Below are 18,292 nucleotides of genomic sequence, written 5' to 3' on the forward strand. Positions count from 1 at the left end.
AGAAATCCATTATTATAGGGATGATTGGCTTAATGAATCAAGCATAAAAACAGTGATATTATTAGAATCAATAACTAGTTGTATATGTATACACTATGTATAATGAAAAAAAACTGATGATAAAAAATTTAATTAAATCGTGTTACCGACTAAGACAAATTATCATAAAACTCTTGTTTTGTTCGTATGAGAGAATAGTATAGGAGTGGCTTGGCGCTCTAAATTCGTGACATGCTCAAAGTACATACAAGGAATAAACGTTTTTAATAAATCTCTCTATAGTAGTACCTCCATCTAATGTACATGATTACGGGCGTTACGTGATCGAATCGCCGTCATCGTCGTAGATAATGCATTGTTATTAGCAAGCTCCCACCGTGATTCGCGATCGGTAAAATCAAGTCAGATATCGGAATAAAATCCTTGGGAAACGCAAACAATGGACGAGAACGGCCAATTTGCCTCCTCTCTATACGGGTTGTCTCCCGCGGCATGTAATTACGGCCCGGAGAACGTATATAGCCCGATCTGGACAGCAAAAACTGAGTGTACGACGTTTTTTTACGACCAAGTCCAGCATCTGGGTTAACGGGGTATTGTCTTCGAAATCGCGCGTGGTGGGCACCGATTAAAAAAAGTATGTGTTTTACCTGGAACCGCGAAGGCCGGGGAGTGTAAAAAGTTAATTAGTTCTGTACGTACTTGCGCGTTACACGGCGAATTATATCCGCCCTTTTGTTATTAACTTATTTTCGTTGTATTTTTTCGAACATCGTTTAAATCTCTTACACAAAAAGATTATAATTAGTACGAACAATAGTCTAGTAATTTATATAATTTTTTTTGCTCGAGGAGGTCAGGGTCATAATAACTTCTTTCCATGGCGTTAATTTTATATTTACTTAGAAAGTAATTACATGTTGGTAGGAATAAATATTTTATCAAAATAGTTACGCGACTCAATGTAGCTTTTAGCGATGAACACACAACAGTCTGTGTTTGTAATTGCATATTGTTGCAAAATGCATTCCGCCGTGGTATTAATTGCAATAACTGTGTAGCAATCTAGATGAACATGATTCTCCTTTACCAAGTAACAAGCAGCAATCATTAATCACATTGGCCAGAACATTTTATGTTGTAACTTTCACATTTGCCTTCGTCATGTATTTGGTAACCGATCCATGTATATCACGACAAATTTTCCTCCTCCTCTTGCGCATCAAGAACTAAATTGAAAAGTTGCTTCTTCAATTTTCTTTTTTTGCTGGTGCTTCGAATCTTTTTAAACTCATTTGTTAATAATCTATGATTGCAAAAAGTATTATTAGATTAATTGTTTTTATTTTAAATCATTACCTTATAAAACAATCTACGTCATCAGTTTCACTCTGTAAAATTTCTGAATGTGTTAATTTAGATGATGTGGCATCTTGTATTGCAGATTTATTACAGGTTTCTTCAGATAATGTACTCGAAGCTTCTTCAGATTTACTTAAATTTGACAAAGTTTCACTTGCTTCAATTTGAGGTTTATCTTCATCATTAAACTCAAATGGACATTCTTCCTTGATGTCTGTTAATGTTGCTTCTAAATAATTTCCTTCTTTACCACGTTTATCTATGTTATCTAAAAATTGTAAACGCTCATAGCACCAAAGTGTCCTTCTATACTTTTTACTCAGCATTCTCATTTTCTTTTCTTTAATATATTGGGTTCTTATCCCATGTATTTTCTTTCTTATTTCGTTGGCGTCAGTTTTGTAATCTGGGAAAACAGATTTGAGTTGACGGCGTATTTCCATAATTGCCGCGAATCTTTTTGCCGTATTTTTGTAATTAGGGTGATTTGGATTATAAAGAACTGGTTGTTCTCTATACACATTGATTAGTTTTAACGTCAACTCTCTAGGCCAGTTAAACGTACTCATAACGGAATAAATACTCGATGCAACGACTTGTTCACTACTGAACTACAAATGCGATGCAATTTATGTCGAGCACCAAGCAATTTCATTGTTGCGCATGCGTTTTATGTTGCGTAGTTATTTTTGTTGCAATTGCATATATGCGTTTGGCACTATTCGGATTGCATGGATATGAAGATAAAGATAATTTTGTTTTGCGTCTAATAAATAGTATGGTACTTTCTTGTAGAGACGCCTTTAATTTATTGTTCTATTGTTCGCACGTGTACGCGATTAATAAAGTGAAACGAAGACGTCGTGGCGGGCAAAAAGGTGGGATAAGCGAAGAGTTGCGTCGTTGGTGAATGAACGAACCTACACACATTTCTTCTGGCGGTCGACGCGAAAATGGAATGGAATTTGCGACCCGTTGAAGCGTATCTCTTTCGTTATTATACGCATTGACTAAGTGATTACATAAGCCGTCACTCTTCCTTTTTTTAAATTCCCCAGCTTTCGTTTCAATTAAAGTTCACAATTAACCGATAATAAGATATAAATTGAATAATTCCGTCGAGTTTGTAAACAATCCCAAAAAGAAAGTGGGTTATTTTTGTGCAACAGGCGGGCTCGGTTGTCGTCGAGAATAATTAAAACGGGCCGGAAGTGTAACAAACGCTTTCCAGGCGATTCGTTTTGTTTTGTCGAGTTTGCGACACGATCGCCTTTACAATGGGACCGTACGAATATTTACGTCACCAATGAACCGTGGTAATTTGTAGCTCATTTCCCTTTTCCCCGAGCGTGGTCGTGTGGAAAGTGAGAGAACGAGAACCGTTCTTTTTATCGACGTACTGTTCGTTTGTTTCTTGTGGTACAAAAAGCTACCGGTGCTAAAGGCACGGCATCGTTGTTTTATTTTTAAACGAAACTGTGCAACTTACCTAAACAAAGGAATGTTTTGCGAAAGACTTGGAACTACAAAAACAGCGTCCCTAATTAATTGAAAACAAGGAATTGCACGCCAATTTGCCAAAATTGTAAAACTACCCAAGTTAAATAATATCTAATCTTCTAATATAATCATTTTTTTTTATAGATTTCTCTTTTAAGACAACCAACAAAATTTTTTTTTAAATTAAGTACAGTTAGTATCTTTTAATTAAACCTAGCGGTTTAGTTTGGTTTTGTCGAACTGGAACAAGTTAATCAGGTGATTTTATTGTAACGTAATATCTATACGAAACTTGCTTTGCGATAATTGGCTTCCTTAATAGACTTCGTATATTATCTTTGGAAACCGTTTAATGAAAACATCATTTTTCCCTTTTAATTATCGCCGCCACTCGACGTTATTCTCCAATTCAATTTTTATCTTTCTAAATTGCTTTCACGGCTGTCGTAAAATGTTACTTGATTTCGCAGGTGGCGTGCATCGATTGAGTGTGTGCTTGGCTATACGCGGTTAAGATTGCATCTTGTCGCACTTATCTGATAGTTATTAATCGAAACTGGAAAATTGTTACGATTGAATGTGTTCATAAAAATACCATATCTATTATTGGTTCAGAAAAACTCTATTCAAGAATGTTGTTTATTGCTTTCAATTTATTTTCCTTTAATACTTTTTAAATCCTCTTCAGTTGCTCGCGAAGATGTACAGGTGGTTCAAATTCGATGTCCGAATAGGCTAACTCGGAAACTATAAGAGTTAGAAAAAAAGTAACTTACATGTCATGATCTCGTTTTTCGAGAAACTGCTAATGCTGAAAACCTTATAGCGCTATCGTCTTTTGTTTTTCCCCTAGAGGTCAAAATTGAAAATATCGTAAAACCAATAAGTGCAATTATCTTGGTTATTATTATAGGTGGAGTACTATAACTACGACATTATATGGACACTTTTTTACAGAGAATTTCATGACATAGTCAAAAAAAAATTTTCGGTTTTAGATTTTGAGTTATCATGACAATTTTCATTTTTTTAAATGGAAACAACCACTGATTATTCGCTTATTAAATTAGCTATTTTTTTCTGATTACAAAAATATAGGGTTCGACAGGTCTATTTCTTATTGTTTTAGAATAAAGCTAAAAATAAACTTTTTTTATAAAATTTCCATCTAGTGTCGTCGAGGAAATTAAATTTACAGTTTCCTGTAAATTACGGGGCGGTAGGTAAAATCATTATCTTTACATAGTAAATAATAGTTAATATTTAAAGACAATGGTAAAATCTAAAAAGTTAACAATTAAATACGAAGATAACTTCTGGTATTTAAAAACAAATAATTTTTTTATATCTAACATGTCAAACTTTTCAAAATTTTCGTAATTGATCTTAAAAACAGGATTTTTAAAGTGACACTTCAGAAAATTTTTGAATACAAACAAATGTTGCTATGTTTATTTGAATAAAAAAAAAAACATGAGCGCCATCTATCGATAATTTATTAAGTAATTTAAAAATAATATTAAATCGTAATAAAAAATGTGAAATAATGTAATCTATTCCAACTTTTGTGTAAAACATACATAAATTAAACAGTTCAACAAGTATATTTGTTTCAAATATCAGAAATATGTTTTTTTAATTTTTAGTTATAGAACCGTAATTTACAGGAAACTGTAAATTTAATTTCTTCAACCACATTAAAAGAAAAGTTTATTTTTAGTTTTATTCTAAAACAATAAGAAATAGACCCGCCAAACCCTATATTTTTGTAATCAGAAAAAAATAACGAATTTATTAAGCGAATAATCAGTGGTTGTTTCCATTTAAAAAAACGAAAATTGTGATAATATCTCAAAATCTAAAACCGACAAAATTTTTTTGACTACGTCATCAAATTCTCTGTAAAAAAGTGTCCATATAATGTCTTAGTTATAATACTCCACCTATAATAATAACCAAGATAATTACATTTGCGGGTTTTATGATATTTTCAATTTTGGCCTCTAGCGGAAAAACAAAAGACGATAGCGCTATGAGGTTTTCGGCATTAGCAGTTTCTCGAAAAACGAGATCATGACATGTCAGCTACTTTTCTTCTAACTCTTATAGTTTTCGAGTTAGCCTATTCGGACATCGAATTTGAACCACCCTGTACAGAATACAAAACAAATTGTATCTGTCAATATTTTGTTAGGTTCGAACTCGACCGGTTTTGTACGTAACTCTTATCTCTAGCGGTACGATGTTTGTGTGTTCTAGTTGATAAATAGTTCTTTGAAGCAGGTAGTTTCGAATACGGCTAACGTCGGATCGAAATTTCAATAATATCGCGACTCGTGGCGACACCTCTTGGTCAGCAGGCAAACTAATGATATCGTTTTACTCGATACAGTAATTAATATTTAGTATTACAAGTTAATCGATTTTGAGTTAATTTTTTTTGTGAATACTGATTCTCAAGTGAAGAAGTCTTGATGTATGAGGTAGATAACAGTCTACAATCAAAGGGTTTTGTATGCGCATTATTTCAGAAAACTGTGGTAAGATGTTGTGTAAGTTTTTAAACATCTTAGCTGTGGATTTATTACACGAATCATGATCTTATGATCTGAATGTAATGATATGTAGAAGAAGTCGTATGCGGGTTGTATGCATACAGAGGCGATGAAGTATTGTTTTTATGCTTGCGAGGTTTCTTGCGGCCGAGGCAGTACAATAAGCCGATTTGTACTTATACAAATAAGTGTTGTATACTATTACAACGAAATTTTGTCTTTAATGGGCTATAAAGATAGTAGCTGAGATCGTTTGCGTCCGAGGCAGAGCAATTGTGACGATTGATACTGATATGATGTTGATTCTTTAATGGGCAATAGAGATAATAGCCGATTTTGCTTGCTTATTGCTTATAATAATAATATTCCTTTATTACCCAACAGGCATAGTCCAAAAAAGGATAACAATATATATTACATAATGTAATAATACAATAATATGTATCTGTATGTGAGAAAATTGTCTGGAATCCTGTTGCCCACTTTACAGAGAGAGTATGTTGCCGCCCGTCTCATAATGTTTGTCCTAGCATAAGGAATGACGAATACGCAGCTATATCTTGAGTTACTCCTTGGAACAACAAACTCTAGTCGCCCAAGAATGAAAGGGCAATCGATGTTATATTCGATAAGCCTTTGTAGAAACCTTTCATAAAACGCGTTTCTTCTGTCCATCAAGGAAATCATATTGTGTCGTGCAAGCAAATCATTTTGTGGTATACCTCGCTCAGGGTAAATTCCATCAGATTTGTAAGAAAGAAATTTTAAGAATCTACGATGGACTCGATCAAGGCTTAAGAACTCACATGCATATAGTAGAAACCACGAGAGCTGGCAGTGACAGATCGCTTAAAAATGGTATGAATCAAGATATGGACGTACGACTTAGATTATTTCACCACATACATTTAAATGTAGGTTATGTTAGTAATGCAGGTTATATGTCAAACATTGTCAAAGATATTATTTAGTGATTTTCCTTTCAAAGAAAATATTTTCGGCTTCTGGAAACACTAATAGATTCATGACAACGTTCAGAGACGTTTCGATTTGAGGTTATAATTATAGAGTTACATCCCTTAGAAGAACAGACGTACTTTTTCGACATGGCCATTTGAATTGTACAGCAGACATATTAAACTAATGCTATCTCTTTCTAACACACATTACTCTCTAGCGGTTTGTGAACTACGTATGGCATTTGTAAGAGCGGAAAACGATGATTTACTGCCAGCTCTCGTGGCGTCTACTATATAAGGGACTCCAAATCAGGCAAGCGTATTCTAACTTACTCAGAACGTAAGCACAATACAAGGTCTTTAATAAGCTCACACTTGTGAAATATTTAGACATACGCATCACAAAACCTAGGGACCTAAAGGCCTCCGAACACACATTATTGATATGTTTTTTAAAATTAAGACTTGCATCAAACAGGACCCCCAAATCCCTGTACTCCTCAACACGACTTAAAATGCTGCCAGCAATATTGTAAGGATATATGCATGGTGACGAGCATCGGCTATAAGTAAGTACACAACATTTATCTATATTAAGGTTAAGTTTGTAGGTCTTACACCATTGCACTATTGTGTTTAAGTTGTGCTGCAGCTTATCTGCATCTGCCATCGATGAGACTTCGGCATAGATCTTGATATCATCAGCATATCCCAACATCCGACAATCAATTTTTAGAAGTAAGTCATTTTTGAAAAGAATAAATAATAGAGGGCCCAAATTTGATCCCTGTGGAACTCCTGAGGTAAGAGTGAACTCATTAGAAAAGTATCCATTGTAAGCAACATAACATTTTCTATGTTGCAAATAAGAGGCCAGAAGTTGAATTGCTGAAGGAACAAATCCGAAAGAGCTCAATTTATACAAGAGAATTCTATGGTCAATCAGATCGAAGGCTTTGGATAGATCAGTGTATACAACATCCACCTGCCCACGTCTATCCAAGGTGCTACAGATAAACTCGGAAATTGTAGCCAAGTTGGTAACTGTAGAGCGACCGGAAACAAAACCATGCTGGGAAGCTGACACAAAGGGGCACGTGCTGGTGTACATAAAAGAATATAATAACTTTTCAAATAATTTAGCAAAATTGGAAATTATCGAAATTGGTCTATAGTTTGAGAGGGACGTACGACGTGCTTATTTAGATTCTTCAAAAGATTGTTGTTTCGGGCGAAAGGAATGCGAGAAACTATAAAATAAATGGATCACAGTATTGTTTCTTTCATACTGGTGGTGGAAGTTTTCGCACACCTTGTTAAATTCACTTTACGAAACACTTTACTGTTGACCATCTTAGGGAATATGTTTATAATTAGTAATCGCGGAATGCATAATACAAAATTGATAATGTTAAAGACATTAATACACGACAGCGAGAAAGAGTCGGTATGAACATATTTGGTCCGCACCTTCCGTCAGTTTTACGTCCGCTTAATCATGACTTGGTATCACGGAAACCTTCCGCGGTTTGACAACCACTGTCAAAAGGCCTCTCGATACGATCCTATCTTATTCGGAGACACGGCATTTCCTACACGTTATTATCTAACGAACATACTACGGGCGAAAATCCAAATGCGAAACGCGACATACACAATCTTAAACGGCCGAACGCGTCCGTTTTTTTATTTTTTGGACGTGTGACGTGGCGTTCGGCGTCTGAACGTCGAGTCGTTGTGCCGCCGGTAGAAAGGTGAAAGTCGCCCATTTTTGCAATACGTGGGATGACAAACGTGCATCTTTTAAAAAGGCGCCATCTGTCTCCTCGGGCTGGGTTTGGCGTAAATTTATATCAACCGCTCCGGTGGCTGTTAATAATAAATATTTCGAAAAATAAACGCTTTTCATGTCTTGCAGCCGTCCCCAGTTGTTTTTATGTAGTTACTTTATGTATACATACTTTATGTGCTTAAAGTATTTTAACTAAAACAAATCTGCGAAGAATCTTAAATATTCAGATTGTAACATACATAATTCCAGCAAATAAATCTCACTGAGTGTTGACAATAATCGTATTTCGAACAATGAGAAAAGTACAACCAGACAAAAATCTGCATGCGTTGGAGAACCCAACAAGCGCCGGACATTGGTCGACACTTCTTTTGTGCGCCGAAGAAAGCTTTCTCATGCATATTAAACGGTAACTTCGAATTCCCGGAACAAAAAGGTCATATTTTTTGCGAAGTCCGTCCAGTAAACGGCGGCCTATACCTCTTTACCAAATCGGCGAAGAACCCGCTTCACAACTTTGCGGATAGCACAAGAATCGGGGATGAGTCAGCTGTTTACATACGCCCGAAATTTACTTTCACCAGATTTATAGCGTACCATTGTAGTAAGTTCATTAACTGATTATGTTACAACATGTTTTCAGTACAACGACCTGTTTTTGATGATTTCATGATGCCATTACGTTGGATGATTCAGTCTTTTGAATGGAGAACTCATTTTCTACTTTGTTAATAGGTTCTTTTTGTTTCAAGTAATTACTATTGTCTGTTGGAACAAGAATCTTTACATCAAAAATAAACACGGTATTGAGTAGGTACTCTAGAAAACCTTTTAATGTTTTCAATAAAAGAAAGTGTGCGGTTTTCAATGTTCGAGAAGGGCTTTTATAAAAACTTTACGGCGCGCTTTCTTTCCTGGTGTTCACTTTAACTGTTTGTTCGTTCTCGACAAGCAGCCGTTGTAGGAAATACGAGGGTCCGTTACTTGATGCCTCTGCAGAGCGACGATGCGACCAGTTAAAGCAGATTTTACAGCTGTCGACAAATTGCGTAACGCCGGTAGTTAGTAACTGCGAATACAGCGGACTAAAGCTAACCGCCAAAGGTTTTTTTTTCTTTAGATGATTTATAATTGAAGAGATTTAAGTTTATACAAAATTATTCTTTAGTGATGAACCATTTTGAGATGTATTTTAATGAATGCAATTGATGACAAGGAAGTACAGAGAAAGTTTTAATCCCAACTAAACGATGGTTGTGGCTATCGCTCCTTCCTGATTTGGATGATCGCGCCGTAGCATGATGTAAAATACCGGATTGATTTATCGGCCGGAGCGTTATTCTTACGTACGCGGGTAAATATTAATCGACATAAATAATGGCAATATATTATGGGTAATTTTACGATTTCTCCCGGTTCGGTGTGCGAGCGACACCTTTTTGCTGCATGCGTCGCCTCGAGTGAGTCATAAACTTGCAGTCTAGTTAATGCTTGGAAAATGCTTAGATAAGACAACCATTACGTACAGTTCTGACCAAAGATTTCAACACTTCAGTGTTTTAACTATAAATATTAATTTATTTGGACTTAACATTGTTGAATATATTGCTCAAACCATTTTTTAAACACTTGAAACCATCAGTTAACATCCTCGAATCCTTGCCTTTTTTTATTAATTGTGGTGCTCGTTGCGCAGTCCAACGAAGGACGCAATCAATTACGTTCGTCTGCCTCGCCATAAATCATATGGCCGTACAGCAAATCGCGTTCCTATAATAGCCACACACTTGTTCGCCCGCGTATTTCATTTTGTTCTTTTTTCTCGTCAAGTTTTCACAGAATGAAGGAAACAGCATCCCTAATAACAAGCATTTGATTCGATTGTTTCTTGTATACTATTTCTCGTGTTATCCTTTCGATTTCGATGGAATACGACTCGTTCGGTCTGATTTATGCGCCTCTCATGGCTCCTGGAGGTCATTCTTAATTGACGGGTTCGACTCGACACAAAATCAATTACTACCGCTACTTCGCCAGCGGATTCGAAGAGGTGCCTTTTTTGCTCTTCGCGTAAGTAGGTACGTCGAGGCGAACCTCCGTGGCTTACCAGGAGAAGTATGTACACAGATTCGCGAGTTCAACTCGGTCCTCCACATCGGTTAAACGTTGAAGTGGGTTATTATTTGCACGGTAGCCTGTGGTCAGTTCTGGATTTAGGACTATTTAATTTGCGTCGATTATCGTGTGAGTATTTTCAATTCTAAAATATAAACTAAAATAAATTATTATTCCATCAAAATTTGTTAGGGTATTATTATTAAATTATATAGTACATTTAAACATCTCTATCCGGAAGATTAAAGTTACGCAAAACGCAAGGTTCCCATTAGTGTGGCATGTCGCTTTGGCACCTATAGATAGCTGTTAAACGAAAGCAATGTTTTAATTTAAACTGGATTGCCTACCAAGAGAGATGGTCGGTTAAAATCCCAACCTTCCAGTTTGAAATGCCATCCGGCGATTTTCTCACTTAATGATTTCAGACCTTGGCAGTTTGTTAATTCTTGTTAAGAGTAGTATCAACGGGTTGATATATACAGGAAACGGTATGCCCGTTGTCAAAAGCGTTCTACATCGCAATTAATCTCACTTGATATATATTTTCAGTTTTTCTGTAATTTTTTGTCCGTCGTTCTATTTATGGTTTGAAATACCTTATTTGGTTTCAATCGAAGCCACCCAACCCGTACCGCATTGCCCGATTATGATTTCAAACAAGCGTTTCTTTTTTGAATATCTCGAATGCAATCGGGGATTACTGATGACCACAAGGACAAGGAAAGACGTGTCACATTCCTTTTGCCCGACACGGTACGTCGCGTTCAATTCGCTTTGACTGGGAGACTTATTACCGAGACCCCAGGGTGTTCTGCTATCCATTATTTCCGTCACGTTTATTTTTAATTGCCACTACGTGCAATGTCGCCAAATATGGCCACTTCTGATCTTGTTGCCTCTGAGCGATCAATCTGTTTATCGCCGCTTTGTATGAAGCCCGCCCTATGGAAAGAAAAAAAAAGAGAAATCGTTTCAACTATATTCATTTAAAAAAAAACGTGACTCTCCTCTTACAAACAAGCCGTATTATAATATGTTATCAAAAAAATCTACGTTTTTATTTTATTTGAACGATACTAACTTTTTAAAATTGGTCCCAAAGTTATTGCGACATCTACTTGGCAAAATCCTGGGTTGTTATTTATTTTCTTGTGTACAGCTTTAAATGAATGTACTTTCGGCCAAAATTAGAAACAAGAATATCGAAATATAGCCTCGCCGTCGCCTTCCCGTTTACAAAAGTAATACTTTGTGCAAATACAAAGAAACAATATTTATAGTTAAAGATTAAAACCTTTGATTTATACCGGATGGAGCCGTTGCTTGATGATGGTCGCAGTTCGTTTCCCACGTGGCTTCGGGAAACATTTGCATGTTTATTACGTGAATAAATTGTTCCGGGCCTATTTACTGGCACTGGTGCTTTCCGGAACTGTTAAAACGTTAACTAAACGAACCACGGGATGGCAATAAGGCTATTCAAGCGAACGGATATTTCCTAGAAAAATAGAAGAGAGAAACAAACCGTGAGGTGGAGGAGATGTGGGCAGACGATTTTTGGCGCTCAACAGACGCATAGGTATTATTAACGTAATGTGTTTAGTTTAAAACTCGTTTTCCAGGAAGCTTTTTTTCTCAAAATGTTGAATGTAATTTATGCGCGACTTAAACGAATATCGTTTTTTACGTGAATATAAATCATTAGGAAAAATATTGTTGTTCTTGAAAAAGATTTTTTTACGAAAATTAGACCTTAAGAACAGAGAAGACGAACGGGCACGACTGTGCAAGTTAGTAGCCGAGGCAATGTTAATACCATTAAGTCGTGACATTCTATCTGTCCGTTGTATGGTTTCCGAACACACATTTTCACCGGCCGTGTACGAGGACATGAGTTTTCTATCCTTGTGTTTCTAAATGCCAAATGGATAATTAAACTTAGGTTTATGCGACGGCTCTGATACTCAGATTACATCCAGTTTGTTAAGATACGGTTGTTGCTGCAAGGTATTGTAACATTATACTTTAATGAAAGTGAACACGAGTATATTAGATAAAACAATTAAGATATTGTGTTAATTAGGTACCATAATATTCAGAAAATAACATTAAAGTACCACGTTGTATTTTTAATGTTAATTTTCTACCATGACTAGGCTAGTTTTTAATTAATAACCTTTAAAATTTAACAGTTAATTTGTCCACGTCTTCTCACAATAGCGAATTTAAAGTGAAAAGCCTTTCTCCGGTTTTTCTATTAACCGATATCGCCCGATAGACTTAATTACCATTCTGAGTTCAGCTCAGTTGACTTGAGTTAACTCTCATCTCCCGGCGTTTGAGAGAAACCAATACTGTTTGGCCGATTTTCGTACCGGAAATTTGGCGTGCTCTGTTTGAAATTGAAACGGGCCCGGTCTCTACCTAACACTTGGCATTCGTTCAAGACGTCAGTTGTCCGGCTATTTAGGTACTACCTCGCACCATTTGTCATCGGCCGTTTTGTGTTTGTCTGGGTCAGTATGTGGGAAATTCGTTGGTAAAGTGGTAGTGAAAACTAATTTGTTGGAATTATTTTATGTCAGTATGTAAGTACTTTATTTCACTTTAAAACGATGCTAGATTTAAACGTATTTAAGTGGAAGGTAAGAAGAATGTTTTCATGGCCGGTGTTAATTGGACTAAAACTAGAACTAAAACTAGCATTATTACTAGATTTAGTGTTAGTTCTTGTGCTGCATAGAACTAGAAGCCGACTGCTTCTAGTTCTAAGTCCACTGTTAATTCTAGTGATATTGCTTATGTTAATTCTACTTTTAGTTCAGATTAAGTCTAATTTTAAAAGTTAATAAATAAATTAATCTTAATTTGTTTTAACTTTTGGTACATAATCTACTAAAGTTTACGAGATTCTTTTTTTGAACTCTTAAAATAAGTTTCAAAAATTTATTGGGACTGCTGTTAGTAAATATAATGTTAAGAGCAATTTATAAAGAAAATCTACAGATTTTGGCCTAAATTACTTTGCAGGTTTCGTTTTAGAGTAATTTATGACGTGTTAATTGCTTCGTCTGTCTGCGCCGTTATAATTTTGGAGTTTGGCGTGGGCACGACATTTTTGCGCGCGAAAATAGGTGTATTCAAGGAACATGACATTTATCTTTATCGAATGAGAATAATATTTAGAGAATTCTTAAATTTTAGCTTTTTTATATAACTGTGTCGCTATTTTAGTGAGTTTAACAAAGAAGCTTTCCCAAGCAATCGTATGGTTGGTTGCGCTTTATCGCAGGTGAACGATAAATTTCGACGTGAATAGATTGCACTGCAGGTGGCAAATTTCTATGCCGTCCACGATGAATATAAATTTTTGATGGACGTTTGTAATGGTTAGTGTAATTGCCTGAATTATACTACAATCGCGCGTAATGAAGTGTGCAGTGAATTATTTCTTAATCGTATGATCGGTCGGTAGCTTTCAAAGGAGCTGCTGCGTTTATACGTTATTAATACTATTGACGGTGACTGGACAATTGCTTTCACGTTGATATGTTCATGTCCAACCCTTGTAAAAAAGACGAGATCTTAAAAAAAAACACCATGAATTAATGAGAGTTATCGCATTGGTGATGGTATAATAAACCTGAATTCAATGACTCGCAGTGAAGATACAAATGGTTGCGACGATATTTTGACAAATGCGTTTTGCCGGTTTATGTCGGTCCATTAGGCAGCCAACTCGCGTATGCTTCTTCATATACGGAGTAGCGAGTGTGGTGGTGCGACCAGATGTGCATGTTTTTCATTCGAAACCAACTCCAAGTTCGACGACGACTCGGAACGTGTGCGCCTTTTCGCGTAGCTCGACTTCGGTAGCATGCCTAAAGAAAAACGGATCGAATAAGGCAATAGCGATCTTGTATTAACACTTTCGCCTAACACTTTCTTTTCAATTATCCCGCGCTAGTTAATTTACGAGCCGTTCGCCGTTTGAATCTCGCGTCTCTGCGCCTGTTTGAAAGTGTACGAGGTGTTGTTGCGCAACGTTCCTGCAAAAATCGCTTCACCGTCGGTTATTGTAACGAGAAAATTGGCACGTTCGCGGGTTCTAGCGGGAGGCGGTCGTTATTGAAATATTACATGTCGGAAAACGCGCGTTATTAATTCGCTGGGTGTATGTGGGAACGTATACCTACGTAAAGCTTAGGGAGTTTTTTTTAAACCCTTCCCATGTTTTTTTTTTTTCAGTAATCAATTTTATTTTGCAGTTTTTTGAGGGAATGTATTTTTAGATTTTATTCAATTTAGTTGTTTGGGTAAAAGTGAGTCATTTGGATCGTTTTGTTTATGAAAGATTCAATAAAGTTTACTTAACTAACTTACGTCAGTAATAAGTCACGATTTTAAATGCGTCAAAGAATATAGAATCATCACAAGTGAAATTAGAGTTTGTTTTGGATTGTAGAAATCTTATGACGTACTTTGTATGCTTTTTTCTTAGTCCACCACCCTCTTTACGAATTTTGGCGATCCAACTGGCTATAATGGTACGTGATACAGTACCTCTGAAGATCCGAACCAACGGCGCAAATCTTTGATCCATGAGTTTTGACGTCTTCTCACATACCTTTACCACCTGACGACACTTGTTTTATTTTCTCGCAGTTAACTCGCACGTTTGCCTTTTCGGTGACTTCTCGTGATCATCTTAGTCTTGGCAGTATTCCTATATATGCTGTATTTTGCACTGGCAACAGTGTCATCGGCAAAACGTATGTTGTTTATGGGGGTTCCATTATTGCTCTTGACAGGGGAGTGGAAGCAACTATAGCGGGTTGGATCCGCAATATGCTAGATAGTAGAATAGTTTCTACTTCACTCCACGGTGATACGATACGCTTCAGGCCGGGAGGTGGCTGCTCGCAGGGAGGGGTGTTATCTCCCTCCTAGTTGACGATCTGATTGCGATAGTCGAAGCCGTTGGTGTGGAAATACAAGCTTATGCTGATGACATTGTCGTTATGGTCAAAGGAACCTGTTTGCCGAGGATATCTAAAGTTCTCCAGGTGACCCTAGGTACCATTTGCGCTTGGTGTAAGGGAGAGAACCTCTCAATAAACCCGCAAAAGACAATTGTTGTGCCCTTCACCAGGAAGCGAAAGTTGGATGGACTAATCCGCCCAACTATCCAAGGTGAAGAAATTCCTTTCTCAAAGGAAGTCAAATATCTAGGAGTAATCCTAGACAAAACCCTGTCATGGAATGGACATTTGCAGGGAGTTTTGCACAAAGCTAGACTATCCTTGTGGACTTGTCGCAGTCTTTGTGGAAAAAATTGGGGTCTTACCCCTGAAAGACTGTACTGGCTCTATGTGACTGTGGTTAGACCTATGATCACATACGGAGCAGCAGCCTGGTATAGGAAAGTCCGACAGACTTCAGTTATCAGTAAACTTTCACGAATTCAACGAGTAGCTGGATTGGCAATCTCTGGTGCGATAGGCACAACGCCAACTCTAGCAATGGAGGTTCTGCTTGGCCTATCTCCTCTGCATTTGCATATAGAGAAAGTGGCTAGAACAACCATTTACAGATTTAAGCAATATGCTCAAAACTGTTCCGACATGCCCTACCAATGGGCTGCGGAAGACATTATAAGCACTGATACTGTGCTATCAATGCCGTCAGATTTGGCGGTATCACTATCAGTGATTAATGCTCGATACCAGATTGTACTGCCTGAGCAGAGAATGAAAATTCTCTGGTTCGGGCAGACATTTGCTTGTACACAGATGGATCAAAAACGCCTGAAGGGGTAGGAGCAGGAGTATACTGCCAGACACCTCGAATTAAGCAAGCCTACAGCCTGGGTACGTACTGTACTGTATTCCAGGCGGAAGTATTTGCTATTGACATGGGTACTAAAATCCTTCTTGAAAGAGGGGTGAAGAACATGACAGTACGAATTTTCTCAGACAGTCAAGCCGCTCTCCAGGCGCTTCAAGCCGTGAAAACGGTGTCGGCTCTGGTTAATGATTGTAAGAGAACATTAAACACACTGAGTTGTGATAACAGAGTCTCTCTGATCTGGGTCTCGAGTCACTCTGGGGTTGCTGGCAATGAAGCGGCAGATAAGCTAGCACGAGATGGCAGCGCTGAAGCGTTTGTGGGAACCAGCAGTTGGTGTATCATTTGCGATGGCCAAATATAGGATTGGACTGTGGGCTGAAGAGAGACTTCGCCTACTGTGGACCAGTTCTCTTGGAATGAGACCCGGGAATATTTTAGGACTTGCCCGTAGTAGCATAAAAGTTCTAATGGGTGTTTTTACTGGACACTGCCGATTAAAAGCACACCTCAACTAGTTGGGTTTAGCCGACGATGATGAATGCCGACTATGTGCGGAGGAAGCAGAGACGGTTGAGCATGTTTTATGTTATCAGATTCTCGATTTTTGGGTCGCAGTTTATCTCCTCAACAGATCTGAATGACCTTTCGCCGAGCAAGGTATTAATGTTCGTTAAGAGCATTGGACTGCACGGTGAAATTTGATAACGATATCTATCGGGGTACAATAGATCCTTAGGGTCGCGGTGCAAGGTTGGTTGGTCCGCCTACCCGATATGTATTCTATGTAATGTAATGTAATGTAATGGGGGTTCCATTGATCTTAATTCCTCCGTCAACATTCACTATTGCTTCCTGTAATTTTACTTGAACTGTGCTTATTTCAAAAAAAAATCTACTAAGATTGAAATGGTTCAACTGTAAGTCAATATACTAAATTAAGTTAACTTATACTTGACATTCCATAGAACTATTCACAATTTATTTACTTCAAAACGTTTAATATCAGATAAGACCTCCTGTCGAGACAGAATATATCTTAAACTATTTATGGAAATCGTTAAACGCAAAATTACGACACCGATTACGAAAATTAATCCTGACAAACGAGACCGATCCTAAAGTTTTGCAACTCGCATAGTTTGCCTGGTCCGGAAAAACGCGTAAATAGTTATGAAGGAAATGAAAGTCGCAATGACAAAGTAGTCAGTCCGTCTAGTTACATTTCCCAATACCGATACGTTGCCCATTTTTGGTAAATATATCTATATAGTTAAATAGCAGGCTGCAGGATTGAGAGGGGACATATATCACTTATCTCTAGCCCGATCATTTTTCCTGACTGATTCAAGGAGGAGGAATGCGCGTGTGCGCGAAATAAAAAGCCGACGTCGTCGCAGAACGGATCGGCCGAAGCGGTTCGCTTTCCTTATACGGATGTTGGCGCGTGCATAATCCGTCTGTAAAGTTTATCTTTGTGTGGAAAGATTTATACGCGGGAGTCTAACGCACAACGATAGAGGTGAGACGGCGGTGCTGAAACCTACCTGAAGATTCTTGAATACTCGCTGGCCGCGTTTTCGTTTTGCAAACAGACGACGCAACGGTTCTCTTCGGACCGCTTTCATAAATAATTTAGGCGCCCTGTCACTCAGTTTGGAGGGCACTGATTTATATTCGCGCTATAAAAACGCGACGACCGGAAAACGTATTGCAAATTAATGCAAATTTACTTCATTTAATCTTGTACTGAAACATAATATTAATTAAAAAAAAATTGTCATCCAAAAACTTTCAGTTTCATTATTTATAAGTCAGTATAGTTTATGTTATGTTGGATGCTTTGAGTTGGTTGAAGTTTATACCAATTTATTTCACGTCGTGAAAGACTTTTGTCATGATATCCGCGCATCAAAACGGCCATTCCACGTTAATAAGAGAAAGCAGAACGTTGAAATTGGTAATTACCATAGCTTAATGAAGACGGACACCAAAGGCAATCCAATGTCCGCATAGACAACTTAAATAACTTGTAAAAGCAATCGACGTTTGCTTTTTATTTTTGCAATTTATTTTCTGACATGTTTTCTATATCTTGCCGAGGATTGAAAGAGTCTGTTGATGGTGGACGTTAACGCTATTTTCAAGGTCCTTAAAAG

The 18,292-nt window shown here is 37.3% G+C and overlaps 2 protein-coding genes across 14 annotated transcripts in view; one reads left to right on the forward strand and one right to left on the reverse strand.

The window, feature by feature from the left end:
* The window catches only part of LOC111415120 (Rho GTPase activating protein at 19D), a 177,934-nt gene that overhangs the window by 24,299 nt on the left and 135,343 nt on the right, over window positions 1-18,292 (forward strand). Inside the window, exon 1 of one of the 13 annotated variants that reach the window (XM_071193890.1) lies at window positions 10,338-10,412. The exons of 11 other annotated variants lie outside the window; for them this stretch is intronic. The gene's annotated coding sequence lies outside the window, so the exon portion shown is untranslated. Of the gene's footprint in view, window positions 1-10,337; window positions 10,413-12,858; window positions 12,875-18,292 lie in introns of those variants that run through there. One more of the 13 variants, XM_071193891.1, reaches the window with a different exon arrangement.
* Window positions 1,108-1,979, reverse strand: LOC111415123 (uncharacterized). The gene is made up of 2 exons (XM_023046644.2): window positions 1,360-1,979; window positions 1,108-1,306 (listed from the first exon to the last, which is right to left on the reverse strand). The coding sequence occupies exons 1-2, from the start codon at window positions 1,929-1,931 to the stop codon at window positions 1,192-1,194; spliced, it is 687 nt and encodes a 228-aa protein (XP_022902412.2). The 5' UTR covers window positions 1,932-1,979; the 3' UTR covers window positions 1,108-1,191.

The sequence above is a fragment of the Onthophagus taurus genome, chromosome 2 (assembly GCF_036711975.1).
Source record: "Onthophagus taurus isolate NC chromosome 2, IU_Otau_3.0, whole genome shotgun sequence".
Lineage (NCBI taxonomy): Eukaryota > Metazoa > Arthropoda > Insecta > Coleoptera > Scarabaeidae > Onthophagus > Onthophagus taurus.

Bases quoted from the DNA above. Each gene is read 5' to 3' on its own strand.
- LOC111415123 (XM_023046644.2), bottom strand. From the start codon at position 1,931: ATGAGTACGTTTAACTGGCCTAGAGAGTTGACGTTAAAACTAATCAAT. The intron at 1,307-1,359 runs GTAATGATTTAA...TTGCAATCATAG, and splicing joins GACGTAGATTGTTTTATAAG to ATTATTAACAAATGAGTTTA.